This window comes from Phyllostomus discolor, chromosome 15 (genome assembly GCF_004126475.2).
Source record: "Phyllostomus discolor isolate MPI-MPIP mPhyDis1 chromosome 15, mPhyDis1.pri.v3, whole genome shotgun sequence".
NCBI lineage: Eukaryota > Metazoa > Chordata > Mammalia > Chiroptera > Phyllostomidae > Phyllostomus > Phyllostomus discolor.
This window is the reverse complement of record NC_040917.2, coordinates 25,548,649-25,575,879: the sequence shown is the minus strand read 5'-3', so window position 1 is coordinate 25,575,879 and position 27,231 is coordinate 25,548,649. Positions and strand designations below refer to the sequence as shown.

The following is a 27,231-nucleotide window of genomic DNA, read 5'->3' as shown; positions in this document are numbered from 1 at the left end:
CGCGTTCCCCCTCCCGTGTGTGGCGCTGGGGTCTGCCTGCAAGCCCGTGGCCCTCGGCGGCCGCCGCTCACGTGGACTCCGTGGGGGCACGTGGAGCTTCCGGTTCACAGTTGACAGTACGCATACCCTGATCCGCCCCTCATTTGCTACCAAGTATCTGCTTATTACGCCTCTCCCAATGCAACCCCTTCAACCCAAGTTCCTCGCCAGTGTCGCCGGGAGCAGCCGTTCAGAGTCCTTTTCTGTCTTCCCCCGCCCCGTGCTCCCCGCCCACCCCCACCGGCCTGCTCCCGCCCGGCGGCTCAGGCCCGCTTGGCGTGCAGCATCTCGATGAGGAGGTTGTTGTAGGGCACGTCCCCGTTCAGGTGCTTGTAGTACAGGTACTCCTCGGCCTGCGCGCTCAGCGCCCGGATCTCCGGCAGCCGCAGCAGCAGCTGCCCGAACCTCTCCGGCTGCTGCGGGTAGTTGCAGGTGGTGTAGTCCAGCAGCGCCGTGTTCACTTGCTCCTGCACGCCCTCCACCAGCTGGAAGTTCTCCAGGTTTTTCACGTCTGGGTTGAGAGGGGAAGACAAGAAAAGAAGCTCGTGATTCCCGTGGCGTTTCCTTGCCGTGTCCTGCGGCCGCGGGGGCTCAGGTCAGGGAGGGAGTCTCCCCCTGACAGGCAGCGTGGTTTTGACGCTGCGGGGGGCATCAGCCAGCCCCCCCACCCCCTGCCCCCGGGGTCCCGGGAGAATGATCAGAAACGGGCTGCAGGAAGAGCACCTCGTTGAACGCCTGCCTCTCCTTCCCGTCAGGCAGACGCCGACGGGTCTTGGGCAAGGTCAGCGCCTCGCAAGCCTGACCGGGGGACGGGGTGAGGGCTCTGGGGTAGGGGGGACCACCGCAAACGGGTCCCCAGGGGGAGACCGACCCATCTCAGCCCGTGTGTCGCAGGGTTCATGCGATTCTGTACTCGTTTCTCCGACCCAAGGTGAAATCTGGGCCCAGGGTCTGATGTAGTTAATTCTAATAAAAAGTGACAGGGTTCTTGTTTCTGTTTGACATTTTCTAAATGAGTCTGAAAGCCTGTGACTTGTCGAGCCCATGCTAATGGGCCATCTGGTGCCCTCCAGTGACCGCCGGCAGGGCCCGGCTACCGGGGATGCGCTCAGACGCGGATCGCGGTGGCTAATGATCTTTGGCGCGTGGACGCCTGGTCCCTTAGGTGCAGCCCAGCCAGGATGGCCGGTGCCCTTTCACCTGCGGGGGGGGGGGGGCCTCCGGCCGGACACTTTGCTTTTCTTTGCGTCCCTGGGCCACTCAGGTGGAGGTGACCGACACTGGCCGCTCATTCAGCCAGTGGTCGCCCCATTGTGTTACGGCACCTGCCCTGAGGTCCTTGTAAGCACCGAGTGACAGGGAGGCAGAGTGAGGACAAAGACACCTGGCATCGAGTGCACACGCACCCAGGAGGAGGGAGGGAAACGGTTACAGTAACTTCCTCTCCCGAAGTCTGCTGAGCGGTTAACAGCACAGAGTTTAGACAATGTATCTGTAGAGGCCTCGGGAGAAAAGTGTAGAGGGGTGTGTGTGTGTGTGTGTGTGTGCTCACATCACGCTAAGGGTGTGCACCGAGGCAGCCGCCTCCCCCCCCCCCGCTGTGTCTCCAGCAGCCGCACCACGCTGTGACTCGGAGGGCAGGCGCAGCGACCCCAGCCTGCAGCGACCCAGCACCCCCACGCCCCGGTGCAGGCGCTCTTTCTCGGGAGGTGTAGCATGTGCACGGGCGCGCCCGCGTGGGGGGTCTCCGGACGCCCTGACAGTCAGGCTGCCTCACGTGTGCTGAGGGCGTGTGTCCGTGGTGATTTCCGTGTTTATATTTGAGCCGTGAATTCTGCATGAAACACGCTCCTGCCTTATCCCCACCCCCCGTCTCTGCCCCGAGTGAAATCAGCGAGGAGCTGGCCCTGCAACAGACCCCCTGAGCCCTGGACGCGACACTGGTTCCAGGTGAGACGGGAGGACGAAAAACCGCCGGTTATCTGTCAGTGGAAAGTGTGGTGGACGCCGCACTGTTGGGGCCTCTGGCCTCTAAGCTGACCCAGTGCCCCCGCGGTGCGGGACCATTCTGGCATTCCCCTCTGTCTTCTCGAAACTATCTGATTACGATTAGAAATGACTGGAAAGTACTTGCGAGTGTGAGACCAAACCTTCGGTCCAGCTCACGAAACGTGAGCCATTGGAAACCCCCGGGATGCGTCAGGCCTGGGTCCGTGGCGGGAAAACCTGAGTTCCACTCGGCTTTGTGTCGGCCCCACCTGTCGGACTCCCGCAGACTCACCTGGCCGGGGACATCGGTCCTTCACACGCGTCACAGCAGAGGGCAAGATGCTGGGAAACGAGCTCCCCTGAATTCCGACCAGCTCCTCAAGGCTGCACCCCCTTGCCCCCCGCCTGGCTGAGACAAGACCGAACCCGGCTTTCTCTCGTGCGTGAGGCGAGGGGGTTAGAGCAGAGAACAAGCCGCATCCAGTGTCACAGGGGTTTAAACACATTTGTAGGAAAAGGAGAAACGGAGGGTTATCTTGCGCTGCAATGGAAGCTGTTCTCGCAGCAAGAAAAGCTAACGACAGTCACAGAGATTACGGTGGAGACATTTGCACAGCGTACAATGTACGATCCACAAGTAATTCTTGTTAGGACGTTGCTTTTGAAACTTTCTTCTTCTGATAAATGTGCTTCTGAGAAACTAGGTTCTATCTCCTATGATGAATTATGCCGCTTTGTTAAGAAACAAAAACTACCAAGAAACGTAAGCCAAAGGGCGGGTCAAGTTCTAGCTTAGCCTGTTCTGCTGTTGTTGCAGAGGGTGAAGTCTTCAGATCAGCATTCTCCGGTGCCTTTGCCCCCGAAGTTTAAGAATATACGCAGTTTCCTGCTGCAGAAAATGTACGGATTTCCCACACCTGGCCACATAGGCAACTTTCTCCAGAGTTTGCCAGAGTCCAGCTCACAGGACAGAATTAATAATGATCCATCCAGCTATTTCTGTGAATTTATTATTACATTTAACAAGAGAGACGCAGCTCATCCGCCCAGAGGTGCTCACTGACCGACTGTCCACTTTGTCTCTGTGTCCACTCAGGCAGTTTGTAATTATGGGGCAAACCCCTGCTATCTAAGCTGTAAGTTAAAAGAAGAAAGAGAAGGATCTGGATGGGATTGCTCACTTCCTGAGCCCGTGGTCCCCGGACCTCTGCTCTGTTCTGGTGTCTCCTCAGCCGGGGGCCCCCTTCCCTGCACAGCACCCCGTTTTATTAACCGCCCGGCACGGGGTGAGGCCTCCGTCTCCTTCCAGGAGCCCCAGCCCCGGAGAAAACAGACGTTTGCTTTGTGTCGTGGGCACACTCACCCGAGGGGGACCCAAGGTGAAAACACCTGTTGCGTGAACCGTCTCACAAGCCAGCTTCCCTTCCTTTCCCGAGCCCCAGCCTTCAGAAGCGCATGCACAGGGCAGCACTCCCCCCGACCCAGGGCGACGGGGGACACGCAGTGACACGGCAGCCACCCGCTCTCGGGAGACCCGGCGTGTCCCCCGTTCCGCCGCGCCCGAGCACCCACTGTCGAGGAAGCGCCAGAAGCCTGGGTGTGCTCCCCGGAGGCTCGTGGGGTTAGCTTCTCTGTGGGGTCACGCCCCTGCGTGAGGGTGTAAATGTGAGATGCCCTGAAGTCGCAGCCGCGTCCTCTGGGATGTCCCCCCCTACAAACCAAGCCCCCCCCTCCCCGCCGAGAATGGCGGCACCTCCACCCATCCGCAGCAGGAGATTGTCGCCCCGAAAGTCACCGACGCACGGACACTGAATTGCACGGAAAACAAAACCTGGACGAAGGGCCACCTGTGTGTTTCCGAGGCTGGCCGCTGGGTCCCCACACGGAGCCGCATGCACCCCGCTTGGAACCTAGAGGAGGAGCCGAGGTGGTCCCAGGACCCACAGCCCCACCCCCTGCCCCCCACCCCGTCCTTCTGTGGCTCCTGGGGCTGCATCACAAAGCCCCTCGCACGGGGTGCGCCCCCAGACCCTCTGGAATGCACGCGTGCTTGGTTTCGTACAATTAAAGAGCGAGAGTCGGCCAGCGCGGTCAGGACACACTGGGGCGGGCGCTGGCGTGCGGTCGGACAGACGCACTTTCTCGGGCCCGTCTGGGGCGCCGTTAAGTTTTGATGACGGGCCGTGCACTCTCCGCGGCTCCTGCAGCAAGTACCGGCCTCTCGCCCCCCCGCCCCCCCCGTCCCGCCTGCACTCGGGGACTAATTACCCAGTTTCCGTGAGCGGCCGTGCTGCCAGGAGCTTGCGGCGGGGGCTCAGATGTGCTCCGTCCCCCTTGGAAAGGACACCCCGAGGTCTTGTTGAATACATCACAGCCCCGGCTGTGTGGGGTCCTGCGCAGCGTCGGGGCCATCCAAGGGGGAAGACGCCGGCGCCTGCCGTCCTGGTCCCTGCCCTGCAGCCCACCTGGGACTCCCCCCCCGCCCCACCCTGGTCAGCGCTGTTCAGCGGCTGGTCCTTTGCTCACAAGGGGTGCAGTGGGGGCGGGGTGCCCCCCGAGGAGGGTGCTGTCTTCTGCTGAGAAGACAGGTATCTGTTGATTTTTCACATGCTTGGGGAAAAGTCCCGTCTGGCCCTTTAAAAGATACGAAAGTGGGGACCACGTCCCCTTGAGGTTCCGGAAGGAGGCGAGCCCGTAAGCCGGCACACTCCGTCCTCAGGGAACCCTGTGCTTGTGGACAAACCAGGGCCGGGCCGAGCCGAGGAACTGCGTTTTCTGCAAGGAGTTTGTTTTAAAGATCACCGTGTGGGGCTCCCCGGGACCATCTGTGAAGTCGCCCCCCTGGCGGGAACCGGTGGAGGGGGACACGCCGGGTCCCGGCGGCGGGAGGGCGGGGCGGTTCTCGGGCCGACGTCTGCGACCAGCCGTGCCCAGCCAGCGGGGCCCCCGAGGCTTCCAGCGCATCACGGCTAAGTCGGTTGTGAACATGTTCTCTGAGCCCGCTCTGCCCGCGGCTCCCCTCCATCCCGTCGCCCGACACACAGGGCCGGGTGTTACCCGGCTCCCTGACCCCTACGAGCACGAGGGGGGGGCCCTGGGAGGGGCACACCGCCTTCGCCTGCCCCGCACGGCGCCGGGGCGGGGTGGGGGCCCCTGTCACAACTGTCGGTCGAAAGACTCATGTCCCCTTGCGGGTCTCTGGGAGATCTTCCAGTGTGTCCAACTGTGTCTTCCTTGTTCGGCTCTTCTGGGTCTGGGCCCTGCCCCCCCCCCCGCCCCCCTGCCGGACCGCGTCCTCCCAGACGCAGGGGCCCGCCTGCTGTCTCTCCCTGCACGCACAGCACACGCGAGCACAGCGCCACACACACGCGAGACACTGAGCGAGTGCTGTGCGACTGGCTCATCTGAGTGAGGCCCCGTGGCTGCAACGCCCCCCTGCACACTAGCTCCCCGTCCGTGTGACCGCCCCCTGCGCACCCCCCCCCCCCCCGCACAGGGTCCAGCTGTCTTCACACGGCCCCTCCCCCCCCCCCACTCGAGGTCCAGCCCCAGTGTCGGGTCCAACAGAACACGGCTCCGGCCGTCTGCCCCTAGAGAAGCCCAGTGGGATTCTACACTGATGCCATCCCCTGGGAGGGCTGGGGGCGGGAGGGACCTGGGGGTGTGGACCCCCCGGGGGGGGCTGCGCTGCGTGAGGGTCTGCGTGGCCAACGTGGAGCACCCCCACCCCCGTCTCCTCGGGGATGAAAAGGAGGGAGGGAGGCTACGCCCAGGCGGGTCGGAGTTCGTGAATTGAGGCAAGTGTGTTTTCGTCTGTCTCTACGCCCCGGATGACAGGGAAACCACAGGGCAACGCATGAAAAGTCAAAGGCAAAAAGTAAGGTCTCTGGCTGGGGATCGATGGGATACTTTGAGCCAGAAACCAGAATGGCCAGGGGCGCAGGATGAGGCAGCTTCCCGGTGTCCCCCCAAGTTTCCGCACAGTGGGGTGTCGGGCAGCCTCGACACTTCGGGCATAGGCAGCATCTGGCAACCAGGCAGCAGGTGCCCGAGACACGGAGTCACAGCCGCCCCGACCTCGGGCCGCGGGGTCACCGTCCTCGTCTTCCCGTAAGATGTCCACCTGTCCCCTGGGAACACGAAACGCCCCCTTCACCCAGAGCCCCCCTTCCGCGGAGACGGAAGCTCGCCCCTCCGATCGGTGGGCACGTCCGAGCACAGGGTTCGCGTCGCCCGGGTGCATCGACTTCCGTTCAGAGACTTCGGGGCTTTCCTCCACGTCCCCCCCCCCGCCCCCCCCCCCCCCCCCGTTCTCTCCGATAAGACGGGAGGTGCTGTGGTCTGCGCAGGCGGCAAGGCGGGGCCGTGGGTGAGCCGACGCCACCGCATGAAAGAGAATTAAACAGGCGCATCCACGTGGGGATACATTAAGCCGAATCTCGGCTCCGGAGGTTGAGTTTAGCCTGCGCTAGATGCCTGCTTGCCTCGGGACAAATGCAGCTGCCCAGCGAACCGAGAGGGGAGCGCCGCCTCAGGTGTGATAAAATTTACAAGAGAGGCTGCCGCGCACGCCTTGTTAAAAATGTTAGCTTAGAGGCATTCTTACCGTCTCCGGGACGCGGACTGTATTTGCATTTCATTATTGGGTTTCAAACTTTTATGAGGCTGGATCAAATATTAGCTTCGCCAATTAAAACATTACCCTGCGTGCGCGCGGCCCGGAGCCCGGACGCGGCGGCGTGTGTGAGCCCGCGGTGTCCGCGGCTTTCGCCCCGGCTTCCCGAGGGAGGCCCCCCGGAGAGCGGCAGAGGCGACCCCGGGGGGTGTGGACGTGCGTTTAGCACACGAAGCCCGTGTTCGAGTGGCTGGCCTGAACCCGGCCCCGCTCTGTGGTGGGGGTCCAGGAGACGCTCGCACGCACGCTCCCGGGCACTCGCGCCCCCTCGATCAATACTGCTCCATAATTCAGCATTTGAAAGAAATCCCTTTCTTTTAAACAGCTCGCGTCGGCCGCGGCGTGCTCGCATGGCCGGGGGCGGCTGCCTGTCCAGCAGCCTTCGCTCCTGCGGGTCTCAGGGGCGGCCAGGGACCGGGGCTCGGGCAGAAGGGGGACGGGGTGAGCGGGGAGGAGGGTCCACGGGGACAGAGGCTGACGGGCCGTGACAGAGCAGAACGCGCTTCAGACCACAGCTCCTCCCCACGGCGTCGTGGGAGAGGCACTCACCGTCGCAGGTGTCGCCTGTGACCTGTGCTCCGCACACCTCGGCGCCCCGGTGGGGGGCGGGGTGGGGGTCAGCGGGGGAACCCCGTAACATCTTCCCTGGACTCAGTCTCCGGTGGCCACAGACCTCCCGCCGCCGCGCCGCTGGGTGTGGGCGGGCCACGGCCTTGGGACTCGCCCCCCTGTCTCAGCAGAAGGCTGCGACCAAGACACGCACGTGACATCCCTGCCACTCGGCAGCACCCGCGTGGATCACGTTAACAGGACGGGACATGCGGGAGTGAAGTCCACGCAGGGGCGCGGCACCCGGCAGGACAGGCCGCCTCCCAAGCAGCCGGGCGGAGGAGAACCCCGCACGGCTCTCCGGTGGGTCTGCCGACCAGGACTCGGCCACCGGGGCGCCGGGCCGGCCCCCACCGTGTGCCGGGTCTCCCTTGCGGCTGGCAGTGGGGAGGCCGCCCGTCTGTGTGGACGCTGAGTCCTCCCTCGTGAGAGGTGAGCCCCCCCTCAGACCGGCCGCAGCAGCAGAGGTCCCGGGCGCGCAGGGCGTGGTGGTGGGTGGCCCATCTGTCTGAGAACCTCGTTTAAACAGGGAAGGCCTTTCACAGGGTGCTTTGCGAAGCGTAAGCTTGGCGTCGGTGCTGCGGTCTCTGGGGACGACATCTCTGTTCAGTTCTTCGGACTTTTGTCACAGCCCTTTCCTCTGTCCCTTGTCGCATGTGCCCCAGCACTTCCGGAAGGTCTAGTCCTACCTCTTTGGACAGACACACGGGGAATTACTGGGAGACTGGGACAGTGGGAACTTCGGGGTCACTTCCGATGCTCCCAGACTCTTTTCGGGGGACCTCCCTGTGCCGGCCACAGGACGGGACTGAGGCCGCCGACACTGCGCGTCTTCACTGCCACTACGTTCGGCGTTTTGCCGCGAGGCCGGCCGGCTCTGAACTGGTGAGGTTTACTGGGCGTTGCACGTTCTGCTTCCACTTGCAGTGAGAAGCAGCATCCCCCTCCGTAGCAGCCCGCAAGCCGGTGCACCCGCACACCTGTGCAGCTGCCGCGCACCTGTCCTGGGCAGCGGGCGCCTTCCCAGGCTGCAGAGCGAGCATAAAACTTCTCCTTAAGAACTCGGTGTGCGCGGTCCTTCTTCTTAGGTCATTCCCCTCAGCTTATTAAGATTCGGCTCGGTGAGATCGGGGGTTGGAACGAAGGGGGAAATCGTTCAGCCGGCCCACATCTCTCCTGCCCTGCCCGGGCTGGGCCAACAAAAGGGGCCTTTGAGGGGGAAACAAGGGGAAAGCCAATGGACAACCCGACGAGATCATTAAAGCCAAATACTTATCAATTTTTTTGCATAACTGAAATTAATAATTCATCCGATTGCTCAGGGACATGGATTTGTATGCGAAAGACAGAAAATCCATATTACCCATGTGTTTTGTGTTTTTTAACCATGCAACAGAGAAAATAACAGGAAGTTCAGTTTAAAAGAGCTTAAAACATTTTGCAAAGGAAGCTACTCTCTAATTTTGATTTTATTTTTTTTGCGTGTACCCATGGATTTTGCTAAGACGGCGGTGCTGGTGACGCTGAAATACTTTGTGTCGGGTGGTGTTTGTTTTGTACAAGGGGACACTCGATTCTGAGCCCCAGAGAGGGAGGGCCCTGAGCGCCGGCGGCCACCACGCCTTTGCACACCCAGGCATCGTTGATTTGCGAGGCGGAAGGTGTGCACACTCTGAGAAGTTACTGGGTCTGTGCATTCCCACGGCTGGAGGCATGAGGAGATTTTAAATCTGTGAAACATGCACTCACACATGCACACCAGGGTTCTCCCCCCTGTTTACACACACACACACACACACACACACACTCTCACAAACTCACACACACAGCAGGACTCTCCCTCCTGCTCACACTCACATGCACACACACACACAGCAGAGTTCTCCCTCCTGCTCACGCACACACACACTCACACACACACCCTCAGGACTGCGGCTCCCACCACACGGGGACGCACACCAGGGGAGGCCAGAGCAGGCAGGCGGCCCTGAGGGCGGGGAGGCCGCTGCAGGGACCCAGTGACAGCGAGGAGCACCCTGTGAAACACATGAAGGTCCAGGCACAGTTGTCAGATAGTCGGCGTAGGTCACGCCTTCCCACGGCTGGACCCCAGATGAATGCTTCGGCCGGTGCCATTTCAGAACTCCCCCCCCACCCCCCAACATATGGACTTCTGTCCTTTTCCTTACTTGGGAAGAAAATTCAAAGCTGCTGATTAGGGGACGAAATGACCAGACTGGAATTCCCACTCCCTCCCTCCGTCTCTCTCTCTCCTGATTATCTGCTCCGTCACCGCCACCGCATTCTCACCGCTCCTCAGTTCCTGCGACAACCGCGCCTTCTGCTCTGCGCACTCCTGTGCGCGTCTTAAGACACCCCGGCCCCTGCTGCCGCCTGTCCAGTCCGACCTCGGCCTCGAGGGCGGGACCAGCTGTGTCCGGGGCAAACCTGCTGGCGTGCTGGGTTTCCCCGGCAGCCGGCCCCACTGGGCTCGGGCTCGGGGCCCGGACAGCCCCAGCGGTGCAGGGTGCCTGCTCTGGGTCGTCCTGCAGGAGGCGTTTGTGGGTGGGGATGCCGCCACGCTTGGGGTGTGGGAGTGGGCGCTCCTCTGGGCAGCCGGGGGGAGGCGGCCCTGGCGTGTTCGGGGTGCGTGTTTGGTGTGCGCATTCGGCGTGCCGCAGACTGACTCGCGAGACAAAGTGCACGGGGAGAAGGTGCCTCGCTGGCAGACGGCGGGCTTACTAAAGCGAGTGTGAGCGTGACCCGGAGGGAGACCTGTAACCCCCACCTGGTCAGAAACCGTCCCAACGCCACCCCTCGTCCTCGGACCCCCGATCACAGGCAGGACGACCACGGCGAAGGGGGTCACAAGAATAAACAGACGCTGCAGGCGAGTGAGCACAGGAAACAGGGAGAGAGGCAAACGGCAGTGAGGTTGTCACTCGTGATTGGATTGCCTGCGTTGTCGTTACAGTGTTAATTGTTAGGGACCTTGGCGAGTGACAGCACCCGTAACCTGGTGGCCTTTGCTGCTCCCGGGGTGCCCAGGCCTGGGGCTCTGCCGCCCTGTCCTCAGGGGCACCCAGTGCGGGTGGGGTCGCCTTCCCCACTCCTCAGGGGGCGAGCGTTTTGGAACATCGTAAACGTATCCAGTGGTGGCCGGAGCTGAGTGTCAGTCCACTTTGTCCTCAGAAGGGACGTCAAAGGGAAACTTAAAATTCCCTTTAACATTTCTGGTGGCATGGAAACATGGGGGGGGCAGAAGTTGGGGAAAATATACTAGAAGATGGACATTTGAAACACTCATCGCTGAAAACAACCCCCCCTCCCAGCAGACCCGCCCACCTGGGCAGGCTCATCAGCCCGTCCACTGGCGTCTGGGGAGGTGGGTGTGCCCCGGGCTCTTCTTTGCTGCCGCTGGGATGTTTCCAACAAATGTTGTTACTGCTCCTTAGGACTCCCCCCCACGAAGGCACACGGTGAGCCAGGGTCAGGTTTCCCCTTCCTCCTCAACCATCGAGTCTGAAGACAGTTTTTACAGCCAGGGCGGGAGCGGGACCCGGAGAGTGAAATGTGAAAACCCCGTGGGCAGACTTCCCATCAGAAAGCCGTGTGTGTGCATGTGTGTGCATGTGCATGTGTGTGCATGTGCATGTGCGTGCATGTGCGTGTGTGTGTGCATGTGTGTGCATGTGCATGTGTGCGTGAGTGTGTGTGGATGCCCTTCACGGTGCCGTTTTCGAGACGGGGAATTCGACAGGCCTCGCGGCTTCCTCACGGGCCCCGATCCAGGACTTAGCAGGGTCCCCCGTGGAGAGCCCCCCTTCCTTCGCGCGGACAGATTGACGCGGGAGCGCTCTGCCGGCCCGAGGCCTTGACCGGCCCCCGGGCGCGCAGGGCCGCGGAGCCCGGTGTTGTTTCCCGGCGATCTTGATTTACATGCACTAATTGGTAGCTAATGTGCTCCCCAAGGCCAGCTCAGGTATTTGTTGCCTCCCAAGTCTCTTGCCTTCTTCCTCGTCTGCTTTGAAGGGGAATTAAACTTTGTGCCGGCGTAGGGCTGGGGGCTGGGTCCTGGGGGTCAGCCTCCAGCCGCTCCCCTCCTCGCGCTGGTTTTTCCGAGCCGCCGCTCAGCTGGTGTCTCGCGGGTCCACCCGGCAGATGCCCACCTGGCCCTCACGCCCAGGGCCCGAGTGTCCCCAAGGAGAGGGCGGCAAGACAGAGCGCACGGCCCGGAGTCTGCATGTCCCCCTGGGCAAGGCGGCTCTCACTCGGAAACACGGTTCTGCCCCCGCCCCCGCCCCCGCCCCGTGCGTGGCCCTCCCAGGCTCCCCCTCCCCCGTTTGCCGTGAGGCCGAATGTCTTAAATAAACTCCCTGCAGGCGGCCCGCCTGGTGGGGAGCGTGCGCTGCGTCTGGCGGGTGTAACTAACGAGGTGGGGCTCTCTCCGCACGTGATGCTCGCTATTGATTTTCCTGTAGCTGTTTGTAACTATTAGAGTTGATACATCAATAGCAAAGCAAAGCGCAGTGTTTCACCGGAGGCAGAGGCCGGGGGTTTGTGACGTCCTGACAGTAAATCGTGGCCGAGTCTTCAGGACAGGCCGCCGGGTCCTGCTAACTCAGAGCCCCTGGCTTCCCCGGAAACAGCTGCCCTGGCATCGCCCGGTGCGTCCCCGCAGCGCGGTGCCAGCGGGCACAGGTCAACGAGGTGTCATCCTCCAGAGGACGCTGTTTCCCCCCCCGGGGGGTGGGGACCGGTGGCGGTGGGGGCCCCTTCCAGCTCGGTGGGTGGCCTCCCCACCCCCCTCCCTTTCTGGAGCCCCAATGTCACAGGCTTTAAGACAGCCCCGAGCGCGGGCCTCTCCTGGGGACAGCGAGCCGTGGGGGACACACAAGCCGCCATCCATTCTGAACCCGTGAGGGGCCGGGACGAGGCACGGCGCTCCCGTGGGTGGGGCCAGGGCAGCGGCTGCGAGGGGTCCCGGTGGCTGGGTCAGGGGAGGGGACCAGGCGGGCAGGACTTCCGCTCCAGCGGTCTGTGCTCCCCAGAAAGGTTCCAGGCGCCCCGTGCCCCACGGCCAATGCTCCCGTTTGGCGGGAGACAGCCCTAAACAAACAGCCACGCTCTGCCTCACGGGGCCCCTCACAGCTCTGAATCAATGGCGGCTTCTGAGTGGGTGCGCTCGCTCAGTCCCTCCCCTTCTCTCTCGCCCTCTCCCCGCCCCTCTGCCTCCGCCACCCTCACAGGGCGTGTAGCCACATTTACGGACACAGGGCAACTCTGAAACAATGACACCTGTGCTGCACCCTCCGTGTTTAAGCGGTTTCACAAGCATCCTGTAATCAGTCTATTAATTACTGGGCTTTGAGCTTTGCCTGGAGCTCGCCCCCATCAAATGCATTAATTATTTACCGGGGAGCCGTATTTTTAAGTGGTGCTGACAGTCATCAGGGTTTTACTGGTGTCAACGTGGGGGCGTTAAATATAAATGATGCTTACTGGTGCTCAGGACTCTTTCTGTCTTTCCACCGGACTGAGGCGAGTGGCGGGTAAACTGGTTTACCTGGGAACTCCTTGTACACGGAGCACAGTTTCTTATCTCCTGCACTAAGTATCCACCAAGGATGAGGAAATAGGCATCAGGTTCTTGGTTCTCCATTCGACTTTGGCTTCCTGTTACGTGTTGTTCTGGGGAGTGAATGAACCGGACGGCACCGAACCAAGGCGGTGGGGAGGGCTTCTGTGAGGTGCTTGGTGGAGCTTCTCATCAGTGAGTGTTCCATCCGCCCACCCATCAATGCGCCCATCTCCCCATGCACCCAGCCATCTATCCATGCGTGCACCCACCCATCCCCCACTCACCCATCCTCACCCACCCACCCATCCATCCCTCCCCCATCCATCCAACACCCATCCATCCCTCCCCCATCCATCCAACACCCATCCATCCCTCCCCCATCCATCCACTATCCAAACAACTACCATCCATACATCCATCCATGCATCCCCCACTCACCCATCCATCCGCCTTCCATTCAACTATCATCCACCCACCTACCATCCATCCATCCAACTACCATCCATGCATGTGTCCACCCACCCATCCTCCACCCATCCACTACCCAACCAACTACCACCCATCCATCCATCCACCTACCCATCCATCCTCCACCCATCCATCCACTCACCCATCCATCCATCCATCCACCTACCCATCCACCCATCCATCCATCCACCATCCATCCACCCATCCATGCACCCATCCGTGCACCCATCCACGGACCCATCCACATAGTCTGAACACTGACTCTGTGCTGAGCTCTGGGGTACAGACCTCAGACAAGCAGCGCAAGCCCTGGCACAAACAGGCCGTGGGGGTGTCAAGCAGGAACCTGCAAAGAGGCAACCCCTGGGCACCACATGATCAGTGTGTGTGTGTGTGTGTGTGTGCCGGTGCTGGCTGTGGGGGACTGCGGGGTGTGAGGACCCCCACGTTCGTCTCTGAAGTGTGCAGCTCTATTCGAGTTCCCAGCTAGGGTCTTCGTGGACTCACAGCAAACCCGCCCTGAAACGTGCCTGGAAAGGCAAAGCGTAAGACTGTTTTGAACCCAGAGGTAGAGGGATAGATAGCCAAAGGGTAATGTGTGTGCTCAACCGCCCGTTAAGACTTATTTAAACAAACGCTTAAAATGTGCGATTCGCACTGTGATGACCAAATAGGCCAGTGGGACGAAACCGAGGGTCCAGAGAGCAACACGCAGGCCGTGAGCAGAAGGGCGGCATGAAGAACTCGGGGAGGACGAGCCACTCGGCCCCGGGACGGCTGACCGCGCGCGGCAGGGGAACGAGACGGCCTGGAACACACAGCAGACGCCCACCTGCTCCTGTGCCCGGAGGCCAGTAGTTCTGGGCGCGCTGAAGACCTGAGTGTGGGGAGTGCGGCTTCAATGCGTTTGGAAAAAAAGCTAAAGGAGAGTGAATTTTATGACTTTCAAGGCAGGATTTCCTAGAGCAACGACAAAGCACACACAGAAGACCCCAGAATACGGTTACTTCTGTGAAAGCACAGATCTGCAACAGGGTGAACAGGAAAGCCAATCCAATCTGGTTTAACCGAACCTCGCCTGTCGAGACGGGACCTTCGGATCAGTAAGGAAGGACACAGATTCCACCGGGCACAGGACGGGGACGGGCACTTCAGAGACGGAGCACACGATCCCCAACCTCGCTTGTCCGCAGAATGCAAACTAACCCAGAATGACGGCACTTCCTTCAGTCGTGGGGCTGGTGGCTTGGGGAAATGTGAGCCCCCCCCCCCCGACCTGCCCCCCACGGTGGCCACGACGTACAGCCACCGGGAGAATGATTCGGGGATTTCTGGAAACGAAAGGGCTGCCCAGCCAAGTGTGTAGGGGGAGATGGGAGACAGGGGTTCCCTCGGAGTTGCTGGTGACGGACACCCGGCCGCACACCCAGCCGCCGCAGTGCGGTGCGCACAGTAGGCTCAGTCACGCAACACTGAGCACGGCTCGCTGACAACGGCTCACTGACAACGGCGCCCAGCCTCTGGACCGGGGGCAGGGAGGGTAAGGGATGAGGGAAGGCGCTCCGATCCTAGGAGCCGTGTTTTTTTGTCAAATAAGAACGAGCTTCCGCAGCTCCCTCGCCGAGAGAGGAGGCTCCGCGAAGTTACGACCAGAGATGTGGCCGCTACGGCGCCCCCGCCCCGTCGGCGCTGCCCTGGACCGCCCCCAGCACGTGTGACTGCCCAGTTCTCCTGGCATCGCTGTGGCCAGCGAGGGCAGCAGCTTAGACAGAAAAGTTTTTGAAGAAACTGCAAGTTCCTGAAACTCTGGCCTGACCGTGAGCATCAGAAACGCACGGAGAGTTCTGCGGTGCGAGTTTGATCTCCGCGTCCTAGAAATGCTTGGAAACAGGCGTGGGGCCGCGGCCCGAGTTCCGTTTCCTGCCCTCCCACTGGACACCGTCCGGTCCTTCGGGTCCGGAGCCAGCGATCTCGGGGCAGGGAGACGCTGGGGACCACCCATGGGGCGGCTCTGGGGAAGGGTCCGACCTCGTTCCCCGCCAAGACTCGTGAGGAGGCAGGTGCGTGGACGCCAGGGGCTCCTTGCCGTCACGGAGAGAACCCGCACAGGGTCGGCAGGTCAGCACGGGGGACACACGCTCTGTCCCCCGCGGTGCGTCCGACTCTGCAGTGACCGCACCCCGCTCCTGCGACCGCAGACTAGAAGCCGCCCCAGACGCGGGCCCACTGGGCCCCTGCAGGGGTGCTGGCCAGGGGCGTGGCCACCCCCGAGAGGGCGCTTTCAAGAAAAAGAATCCGATGCAATGGACGAGGATCCGGTTCCCTCCGGACTCCCGCGGGGCCTGGTCCGAGGGGTCAGCACCGTCGTGCCCACGGAGCGCCACGCGTGGGCTCCTCAGCGGCGGGCGGTGCGGGAGGAATGCACCTGAGCAGGGCGTGGGCACACCTCTGTCCCGCCCCTCTCTGGCTGGTGTCTGGGTCCGATCCCGGGGACTGGGGATGGGCGGACCGGGAAAGGCCGGCCACACTCGCCCTCTGAGGCGCACCCTGGGGTCGGAGAGGGCACGCAGCGGGGCTCAGGCTCGGAAGTCACGGACACGTGCCGTGCTGAATGCACTGAACGCAGAGCAAGCACCGCCTTCCACGGGGACGGGCTCCGTGGTGCCGGGAACTCGGGGTGGACACGGGCAGCGCCTCCCCGTGGGGGGGCGGCCCCGGCCAGCACGCAGCGGTAACAAGCACCAGTTTAATACGGGGGCACGTTCATGTGTGACCCCCAACTCCACGCAGCCCCCTGAGTCTGAAGCCAGCACCGGGAGGAGGGGAGAAGCTGCTAATCTTATCGTGATACGGGGACTGCTAGCAGCTCTTTATAAGGCGTCGTAGTCTCGTGTTTAAAATTTGTAAAAGACCAAAGCGAGCTTCTCCGAAAGGGTTCGGCTCTCAGATTCCGACCCTTCCTCCCGCGGAAGGAGGCGGTCCTCTGGGGTTTCAGTCCTGGAAGAACCGGGCTCTCCTCTGTGCGAAACCTTGGGTTCTCTGTGTTCGCAGCCGTCACTCCTGCTGAGCCGCTGGACTCAGAGGCGGGGGACCGATGAGTCGGAAGGGGGGACGCACGCCCTCACGTGGAAGCTGCCCACGGGGAATTTGCACGCTAGGAAGTGGGAGGGAAAGGCCGAAGCGTCTCCCGGCACGAGCCCCCCACCCCCGCCCAGGGGGAACAGTCACCAGCCACGACGCCCCCCGCCCCCGCCCGAGACCCGGGGGCTCGCTCTTTGGCGTCTGATTCCGGGACACGTGGCAGGTGACAGAAGAGGGAAGCGGCTGGAGTCTGCTCCCTGTGACACACACACCGCCAGGTCCCCAGGGTCCTCATGGAGCCTGCGGCGGGCGGGGCAGACTTCTCAAGCCGTGGCTGACCGGCCGAGTGACCACAGCAGTGGCCGAGGACACGGGGCAGACCTCCCCTGCAGGCCGCCCCCCCCCCCCCCGACTGGAGGTGATATATCGGAGAAGAGGCGTTTCCCCACGGCGGGGCCTCCGCTTCCCTGGCTTCATTTTAACACTTTATTTATCTTTATTTATTGGTTTTTAGAGAGGGGGGAAGGGAGGGAGGAAAGAGGGAGAGAAACGTCGACTGGTTGCCTCTCACATGCACCCCGACTGGGGACCAGACCCACAGCGCAGGCCTGTGCCCTGACCAGGGGTCACACCCACCGGTGACCTTTTGCTTGGCGGGACGACGCCCTGCCCAACGAGCCGCGCTGCCCAGGGCAGCCCCCCCCACCCGGGCTCCTCCTTTCTGAGAGCAGCCGCACCTCTGAGGGGGGCTTCCTGTGCGCCGGGCGGCACACGGAAGGAACCCCAGACGCTTGATGTGCTGATGCGGCTTCTGCTGACGGCAGCGCTGGCGCCTCCCGGGGTGACGACTCACGAGCACCGCGTGCTGGGCGTCGAGCCGAGTTCTTCCTAAAACCGGCCCTTCCCGCATCACCCCGACCCGGAGCACCAGGCTCCCGTCCTGCATGCGGGGCACAGCCCGTGGCCCAGGTCTGGCTCCGCCGAGAGCCTGGCTGGGGGCAGACCACGCTCTGAATCCGGCCACATTCCGCACGACCGCTGTCCCCTGCGGTGTCGCGTGAGCGACGAAAAACCTGACTCTGACCGAGACGGCTCGCACAGCGGGCAGCGAGGCCGGGCAGAGGGCGGGAGGTGGGTTGTTTCAGGTGTGTTGTCGGCCCCACAAACAGGCCTCCAAGACAGACAGAGCAGAGCAGGGTGACGTGGCTGGAATGTGGTTACCGCCCCCGGGGAGAGGAGGCAGCATTGCCCAATCTGAGGTCAGCACGGTCACCAGGTCGCCGCGACCTTCACGCAGGGCACAGAGCTCCCGGGGCCCCCTCCCCCGTGAGGCGGGGGCCGCCACCCTCCACAAGGAGGACACTTTTAGATGCAGCTCAAGGGCACGGCCGGGGAACATCCAGACCTGACTTCGGCAATGACACAGACGCAGAGCCTCAGTGACGGCGGGAGCCCGGGCCTGGGGTCCTCCTGCCGGGCGAGCGTTTCAGCCGGGACCCCGACTCACTCCGTGTCCCCCACTTTTCCCCCACTTTTCCAACCCTCAGGGGGTGGGCTTGGCAGCAGCACAGGCCCCTCTCTAAGGTTCTGGGGTTCGCCGTCCCTTCAGGGCTGAGGCCAGAGTCTCTGCTAACAATCGGGGCGCTCAGGGTGCGGGGGTTGGGCATGGGGGTTCCCGCTGAGGCCCCAGAGGTGACCCTGCGCCCAGTTTCCCAGCTCTGCTCTTGCCCTGGCCAGGTCTGTGTGACCCGAGAGAGAGGGTCACAGGCCCGATGCCCGCCTCGCGTGGGGCAGGTGCACGGCTGGGCTCGGGGGGGGGGGGACAGCAGGACGCCGTGTGGGGGTGTGGCCGGCGGCCGGCTGTGCCGTGCCTGCCTCAGAACAACGTCCCCGGGGTCCACAGCGCCGCTGAGTCCCACCGAGGGGCCCCCCTCTGGGCAGACTGCAGGCTGCAGGTGCTCACAGCACCCACTGCAGCGGCTTTGCTCGTCGGGTCGTTGGGTCTGTCTGTGAACCTTCATCTTTCAAAGGGACGAAGGCCATTAGCGTCCAGGGCAGCCCCCCAGGTGCCCAGCCCCCAGCCCGTCTGCCTGGAATGCGACCCTCCAAACCACATGGAACGCGGGCGCCAGCCTGGGCTTGCCGGGCGTTCTCGGGAGGGCGGAGAGGGGCGGACGGGTGACTCGGCTGTGAGTCATGGGTGCATCGAGCCTGTTCTGGAACATTCCCGAGGCCCGGAGCCAGCCAGCCTGCGGGATCCGGGCCGACCAGGTTAGCCATCCGGGCTCCGGCGGGGAGGTGAGGACAGCAGCGGGTTCGGGGCCGCCAGAGCCGGGGACGCCGCTCCTGAGGCAGCGGGAGAAGAGACCCGCCTGTCTCCAAGGCCTCCTCTCCCTTCCCCGCAGCCCTTAGTGCGATGACACTGGGAGTATTAACGCCCCCCAAGTAATAAACGTTCCTAAGTACGCGCTCTCCAGAAATATGCCTGAATAAGGGCTATTCAGGCAATTATATTCCTGGGCCGGCAGATAAGAAACGGCCGTCCCTTCTCCTGTGGCTGTAAGCACATATTGATTAAGCTCAAACTTAGAACTCCAAAATGAATTATCTCCGGCCCTCGCCCAAGCGCTCTGCGCGCTGCAAGGAAGGAAGAGCCCCGCGCAGCACCGATCACAGTGCATTTAATTAAGACACGCGTCAACTTTATGTGCTGCTGTTCGCCCCGGCCGGCGCTCGGCGGCGCGAGTATCGAGCGGTGGCCTCTCGGGCTGCTGATCAATGCCCCCGACTCCCGCTGCGGCGGCCGGCGGCCAGCCGGGAGGGGTTACGGCCAGCCCCGCGCCCGCCGGCCAGCCGCTGCTGCGGGCGCCGGAGCAGTGGTCTGACCCGCGTCTATGAGCGTTTTTCTGAATCAGCACGCCCCACGGGGGACGGGGGAGAGGGAGACGGGGAGCGCGTGGGGAGAAGAGCCCTGGGGGTCCGTGTCGCCCACCTGGCCTCACGGGGAGCCGGCGCACCTGGCAGTGGGGTGGACGTGGGGTGGACGTTCGCTGCCCCTCGACTTTGAGAGCACGTGGGACGTGTGTGCGTGTGAGCTGTGAGCGTGCGTGAGTGTGCGCAGCTCCACACGCCGGCCTTCCCGAAGAGCGAGCATGTGAGTGAGCGAGCGCCCCCACCTCGTGCACGGCGGGAATGCGGACAGACCGGTAGCTGGATGGTGCAGTGCTAAGGAGGTATTGGTGGGGACTGTCTGGGGAAACCAGCTCCAGAAAACTGACCTGCACTCAGTCTAAGACCTGCTGGCCGAACTGTCCTGGTTGTGTGTCACAAACCACTTGGGTGAAGCCTTTGCTCCGAGTTTAAAACGAAATGGGGCCACCCGTGCCTCTGCTTTCTCAGCGGCATTTCCCGAGTCCCCAGGCGAGCGAGCGCCCAGCACGGTGCGGGGAGCCCGGGGTCCACGGAGCGAGGCGCAGGCGAGACGAGTCCTGCCCGGAAGTGCTCGGAGGGCCACGTGGAGCCCGCCCACCGCCGGCGACTTAGCCCAGAGCGAGAGCCGCGTCTCGGGGTGGGAAGCCCCTCAGCGAGGAGAACCGTCTGGGTAACCTTCTCTTGACCTGACCGAGGAGGAGGAGGTGCCCCCAGGGGCCCTGGCTGGCCGGGAAAGACAGTGACTCACAGCGGGTCAAGGCCGCTGCTCATCGGGGACACAGGATGTGACAGGCCCCCCCGGGGCTGTCTTTTGCCACCTGGGACACGCAAGAGCCCAGCCGCGCCCAGCCGCCGAGTCCACAGGCTAGGAAGACCCAACGGCCACCTTCCACCTAGAGGAACAGCTGGGCTGGCCACGTCCGGTCACTCTGGGCACTTGGGCCACAGCGATGTCCCCGACGGGCTCAACTCGGGGCAATGGGTTCAGGGGCTGCAATAGGAACCCGGGGGCTGCCCCCCACCTCTGCTTGTTTTTGGGGGACACAGGGTGGGAATCTGACCGCACCTGCATGGCTCACACCCTATCTGCTCTCACCAAATCTGCCACAAGACACGTCTTCATCTCTCACCGGGGTGGGGGGCGCTGTGCAGCCCCCTCTCACCCCTGCCCTGGCGGCCCCTGAGGAGTCGGCGAAAGCCTCATTTGCCTCCCGGGTCAGAGGGGCTGGGCTGGGATCATGGCATTTTGGGTCCCAGACTTGGGGAGCCAGGTTCAGGAGGGTCTGGGGACAGCAGGTCCTGGCTTTGGACCTGGGCTCGGCTTTCGGGGTAAGGCAGCCACTTGCGGGCTAGCCCAGGGACCTGGGGGCTCAGTGCCCATGTACTCCAACCAAGGTGCCCCTCCCATGCTAGGATTGATGATTATTTATTGTTTCTGTGTGTGGGGGGGAGCCTTCCCTTCATAAATTGGGAACTACTCAAATGTTACTTCCTGTTAGGTTGTATCTGCTTCTTTAACAACAAACTCTTGGCCCAAACTATTTAGCTTTGCTCTGAAAGCCATGCTTTCCTTCCTTCTTTAAACACTAGGCAGGGTTCTAAGGGGCTTCCAGGCTGCTCATCCCTGGTGCCTAGGCTGCTGAGGCGGTCACGTGTGTTAGCGAGGAGGAGGGTGGTGGACACATTCGTTCAACTGGGGAAGGGACGGTAGATACATTCATTCAACAGGAGGAGGGACGGTAGGTACATTCATTCAACAGGAGGAGGGACGGTAGGTACATTCATTCAACAGGAGGAGGGACGGTAGATACATTCATTCAACAGGAGGAGGGACGGTAGGCACATTCATTCAACAGGAGGAGGGACAGTAGGGACATTCATTCAACAGGAGGAGGGATGGTAGATACATTCATTCAACTGGGGACGGGACGGTAGGGACATTCATTCAACAGGAGGAGGGACGGTAGGTACATTCATTCAACTGGGGAAGGGACAGTAGATACATTCATTCAACTGGGGAAGGGACGGTAGGGACATTCATTCAACAGGAGGAGGGACGGTAGGTACATGGCCCCATTGCTCCGGAAGGTCATGCATGAGGTTCAACGCTTCCCCCATTCTGTGGCACTGGCAGAGAAGAGGACAATTTTGAAAAACGATGAAGCCAAGATAAAAGTGATGAAAACCAAACCCGGTCGTGATTCATCCCTACTTCTTTGAACGTAACGCAGCGATCCAGCTAACGTGAGGCACCACTCACGCGAGACGACTCGAAGCATTTTACCACGGAGACGCCGTGAGATTTCTCCCCAGAGACGCGAACGCACAAGGCGAAGAGACGAGTATCTCGCCACAACCCGGATAACCCAGAACATCCTGTGCGGTCACAGCCAACAGGCCTACGCTCGCATCCTCAGGTTTCTCTGGGATCTGGTCTTGGGTAGGAGATGGCGAGTTCCCCGGCCAGACCCGTCCCATTTATTGTGGTTCACGGAGAAACCACACAGGATTCGGCCCCGGCATGGGAAACCTTTGAACACCACATCTATGAAATCCTGTTGTCCTTTCACATTTCAGTCACATTGCTCTCCTCTGCATTTATCACATTTTCCAAAATATAAAAATGCTCCCTCTACTTCCAGTGTTGACGACATGTGAAAGATCAACCCTGGTTCTATTACTTCAAACCGGGCCTTTATTAGCAACAGTTGTGCAGCGATGTCAAGAGGAATTTTCGGACCCAAGCGCCCCATTCGGAGAGTGGACACATCTGTTTTACTTCGCAGTTTGTTTTATTTTATTCCTTGGGATATGAATCCACAGCTATCTTATAGCCGAGGGCTAAAGAAAAAACATATGTTGGTAAATCTGGTTTCTGCATTTTTTCGTTCGAGGGAAGTTGCCTCCTTCAGCCGCCTGCCAATAAGTAATAAATGGACTTGGCAAAAAGTTTATTTAAGTTGGCTTTATTAAGCCAACAAAGTGCAGAAATCAAGCCTCGGACAGGCAGAAAAATCTGTTCCTTTGAAGTCAATAAAAATCCATCTCCTTAATCCTTTTTTTATTGCACGGAGTGGTGATTTTTCTCATCTGACTCACCGAGAACCTTGATTTGGCTAATCTGTCTTGCTCTGGTATCTTTCTCCTCCAAAGCCCTCCCAACGGCGCGTCCCTCCCCCGACAACTGCCACCTTCTGCACGTGCTCAGCGGCCCCTCTGGGCGTGGGCGCTCTCTGGTGCATCCTGACGGAGGCCGAAGACGCAGGCTCCTAGTTACCATCCACTTTGACAAGAACAAACCAGCAGCAGGTAGCCAGCTACAACGAAAGACGCACAGAGACAAGCCATAAACAAACGGCAGAAAGATGGCCAGAACTCGATGCCATCTCTCCTTCCCAAGCCGTCTCCATTAAACCTTCCGTCACAGCTTCCTGTGACTGCCACCTCCTCACTGTGACCACTAAGGAAGGAAATTCAGGACCCCGGTCTCGTAACTCCTCTCCCACACCCCACAGCCTGCCCACCGCGGCGTCCTGGTCGCATCGGGAGGTTTGACGATGGGGAAGGAAGGGCGTGACCTTGACAGAACAAAACCACGCACGGAACTGAAGACACGCAGAGCTGGGCTGCCCGCCGTGGCGTGCGGCGGGACGCGGTCCGGAGAACGAGGCTCCTTACCTGAGCTGAAGAGCACCAGGAACTTCAGGCACACGAACTCCCGCTGGTCCAGCTGCAGGGAGCGCAGCTTCGCCACCAGCTCCTGCGCGTGGCTCAGGAGGTTGCTCAGGGTGGCCCCCGCCTGCGACGCTATCATGGCGTAATCCACCTGCAATGCAGAACGTCGGGCCGGTGACCATCGCGCTCGGAGAGGCGCGGTTCGCCTGAGCCCTTTCCCACGCGCGGCACAGACTCGTGACAGGTGGCTCTCCCCAGACGAGCAGCCGAAGACACACGCTCGTACTGGAAAAGGCCCCGAGATTACTCTGATAGGTCTAATTATTTTGATAGCTTTGTAGGGAATAGTTTTTGACTCAATTACATATATATATATCCCCTTTCCGTTGTGAAATTGCATTATCTCACAAGATTAAGGCGTTACCTCTCATGAACAAGTTCAAAGAAAAAGACACCGTCCACAAAAACTGAGTTCATTCAATGCAGAGTTCTCTGAGCACACAGGGGTGGTGTGAATGAGCCCCGGGGGGAACAGGGAGGCAGAAATAGCTTTCTGTTCAGAGACTGTGTTTCAAAGACCTCCTCCGAGGTCACGTGTTTGTGGGTGCTGAAAGCGCCCCAGTTACACTGTTGCGTAGCTTGCCCGCTCCCTGCAAAGCTACAGCAGACTGTGGCCATGTGATTACGGATACATTTCTCCCCAGAGACAGCCACGGCCTTGTTTATAAGAAGAGTTTCTGGACTGAGAAAGCAACACACAAAAAGGCTCACGTCCTTTTCCGTCAGAACCGGTGCTGCGGCGCACCGAGCTGGGATTATTCTCGGAGACGCGGGAGGTTCCTTGTCTAATAATAATAAGATGTCGGGGTGGTTGTCAGTGACCAATTACCGTCTGACGGGAAAGCCCAGCCGGTACCTGGCGCCCCCCCTTTCCGCCGAGGCGCTCTGGGGCACACGCCTCTTTCAGGTGCATTTAATATTGCAGAAGCAGCAAATCTGTCTGGGAGGCGAGGGCTCCTGTGCCAGTCAGCTGGAGCGGCTGCATGAAATTTTTATATTTATTGACATTTCATTACCATAATTGACTGCGCTCGCCTGTCTAGGAGAAGGCGCGGGGCCGCCCCCACGCCGGCGGGCCGCTCCCGGGAGGGGGATTTGCAATTAAAAACGAGGCAGAAAGGGTTTTGTTTTTATTGTGTAAATATGATGAGTTGAATTTTCAGCTTTCACCGGAGAACCCTGGGTGTACAGAAGCGTTCTTGAAGAGTGAGGGAAATTATGCGTCCATGGGAAGACGGCCCCCGGAGGTGTCAATCAGTTTGTGCAGAGTCAACTGCGCATGAAAACGCCACGGCGAGCGTGCCCGCCGGGGCGGTCCTGGCTGCCCGCGGCGAGGGTGGCTTCCATCCCGGCCGCCTGCGCATTGGGGCGGGGGGGGCGGTCCTGGGGCTCCTTTGGCTCCTGTCTCCAGTGGGTGCAGGAAGAGCCCGCACGGGCGGCCAAGCCTGGAGCTGGGGGCAGGCGGACCCCGGGGGGCACCCACTGGTCAAGTGCCCAGCGCAGAAGGGCGAGTCACCGACCACTTTGCCAGTTCCGTGGCAGACATGCCCACTCCAGGGGAGTTTTTCTTATGTAAAGTGGTGCCTGAGCTCCCCATCTCTCTAGGACTGTTCTCGCTCTGACTCCTCCTGACCAGGGCGACAGAGACCCTGCGGGAGCCAGTGGGGCGGCGGGGCGGGGGGGGGGCAGGGTGGAGGACAGTCGGGGCCGCAGAGCGGGGAGAGGACGGGGCTGCTGCCGCACAAGACCTCGGCCAACGCGGCCCTTCCGAACACCGTGCCTCGGGCGAGTCGCCCGAAGTCTCCGCGCCTCAGAGCCCCGCAATGAGGCCGTGCAGCCAGAGGGTAATAAGGCGCCTCCCCCTCCCGTGGTTCTCAGGGGGGGGCCGGGGGCGGGGAACAGCCCTGCCCGCCGAAGCGCGGGGCCAGCGAGGGCCGTGGTGCAGCCGCAGCGTCGCACGCGCACACACACGGCGCACCTCGCTCGGAGCACCGGGCAGGCCCGGGCGCGGGAAGGCGATCACGACGGAGTCCATCCCATCGGCCTGCCGTTCTAGCAGGTGTGCCGCAAGTTCGAATCCCGGGCCTTTGGGAAGTTTGCCGAGGTCGTGCCTGCAGCTGCGAAGGGCCTGACGGAGGGGTGTTCTTGTGACCAGACGGGTCCACTGAAACTCGGCGTGCAGAGCATTCTGGAAGGTGTGACGTGATCAGCGTGACCGCTCCGGGCTCGTCTGTGCGGATACGGCTCAGCGGGGGCTGTTGTGGGATCCGGTGCCTGGGGAGGCGGCGGACTCCGGAGTCCACGGCTCACCAGCGCCTTCCGAGCCGGGCGAGCGCCTACGTGCTGCCTCGAGAGCCCAGACAGGCTCACTGTTAAACAGGGGCTCCGGTAACACCGATAACACCTCCCCCCGGGATAGTGTATCAAACTGCACGGCTCCGAAGGAGGCCCGGCGATTCTCCTGCAGACCGGCAGCAGACCGGCAGCGCCCTCAGCCACGACACCCTCCCGTTCTATTGCAAACACAGGTACTTTCTCGTCGTCGCAGGCGGAGCGCGCACCTGTGTCAGGGCCCGCGGGCCTGGCCTTCCTTGTACTTTTAGTAAGGTTAACCGGTCGCCCTCTTTCACGTTGTCTGCGTGCCGCGAGACGCAAGGCAGGGACTGACGAAATCCTGGTGGCCGGCGTCGTCCCGTTTGGATGAATTCACGCGTCGTGAGGGTAGGAGCGGTGTGAGCTGTGTCTAACAGCCGAAACTTTTGATGAGTTGAATGTTGTGAGATGCCCGTCATTTTAATACGCTCCGCCCCTGATAGAAGATAGTAAGTTGCCAGCAGACCACAGGGCTGATGTTGCAGAGGCTGGTATTTAGCTACAATGTGCAAAGACTAAAAGCAGCCTTAACACAGAGTACTCTGTTGTTGCCTTGTATATGTTTTCGGTGCATTTCGTTTTGCCGTGCTGGGTAGAAATGGGCCCTTGCCATAGGTGTAAGATACCACACATATAGAATTGCTGTGATAATGCTTACTGTTTGTGATCATCATTATTCCTTTTTGCTGGGCCAGGCTATTTAGTGTGTGCTTATGTGGATGCCTGGTTAACAGACGGAGTGAAAACACACTAGCTGACTTCCGCCCTGCTGGTGTGGCTCAGTGGATTGAGTGCTGGCCTGAGAACTGAAGGGTGGCCCGTTCGATTCCCGGTCAGGGCTCAGGGCTGCGTTGTGGGTCAGGTTCTCAGTAGGGGGCGTGCAGGAGGCAACCACACATGGATGTTTCTCTCCCTCTCTTTCTCCTTCCCTTCCCCTCTCTCAAAAATAAATAAATAAATAATCTTAAAAACAAAAACAAAAACAAAAACCAAACCCAGAGCTGACTCCGGGTTGGGTGGGAAATTGGTGGGAAATGCTGGGCTCTCGGTTCTGTACCAGGTGCTGGAGCTGGAACCACTTCCAGGGCTCGGGCCCTGCGTGCACCCTGGGGGGACCACCCTGCAGACACGGGCATGTGCCGGGGGAGGGGGTGCTATCCTGTCCCTCTTCTCGCTTCAGGGTCCAGCAGCACTTGCCCGGAGTCCCCCCACTTCTGAGATTCCCCCTAGTCTTGCTCTCACTCCCGGGCTGGGGTACATGTGTCACTTCTGTACCTCGAGCTGCACTATGGGCCTTGAGCCGGGGAAGAGCTGGACTCTGGGCGGAGCAGCAGCCGGGGACCACCCCCCCCCCCCCCCCCGGCTCACCCATCGGAGTTGCCATAGGTGTGGTGCGGGTGCTGCACACGTGTTTGGGGGTGACACAGGGTGCTGTGCTGCCGGGGTTCCCTCAGTGGCAATGCCATGGCCCTAATCTTAAAACACGCAAATAAACATTTTCAGCTGTTGGAAAGGGATTGTCTCAGCGCCGTGGAGAAAAGTCTCCAAGCAAACCTGGAAATGTATGATGAGCGACCAGGGAGTACTGCGCTGGGTTTCTTCCGGTTGAACCCGAGCAGGGAGCGGGTTCAAGTTCAAGTTCTGCCCAGCGGTTCCTTGTCACCTAACCTCGGGAGGGGGACAGTGGTCAGCCCCTCCCCCCAGGGATAAGGCACCTTCCTCCCATCTCTCCTGAGCTGGGCCCTGGGGA

General features: G+C 61.2%; 1 protein-coding gene across 4 annotated transcripts in view; it reads right to left on the bottom strand.

Moving 5' to 3' along the window:
• Positions 1-298: 298 nt before the first annotated feature.
• The window catches only part of NR5A2 (nuclear receptor subfamily 5 group A member 2), an 86,219-nt gene continuing 59,286 nt past the window's right edge, over positions 299-27,231 (bottom strand). For 3 of the 4 annotated variants that reach the window (XM_036016084.1, XM_036016083.1, XM_036016085.1), the window contains exons 6-7: positions 23,052-23,199; positions 303-550 (exon numbers count right to left, since the gene is read on the bottom strand). In XM_036016084.1, the coding sequence (XP_035871977.1) occupies positions 303-550; positions 23,052-23,199 (396 nt within the window). Of the gene's footprint in view, positions 551-23,051; positions 23,200-27,231 lie in introns of all 4 variants that reach the window. The other variant, XM_028531382.2, reaches the window with a different exon arrangement.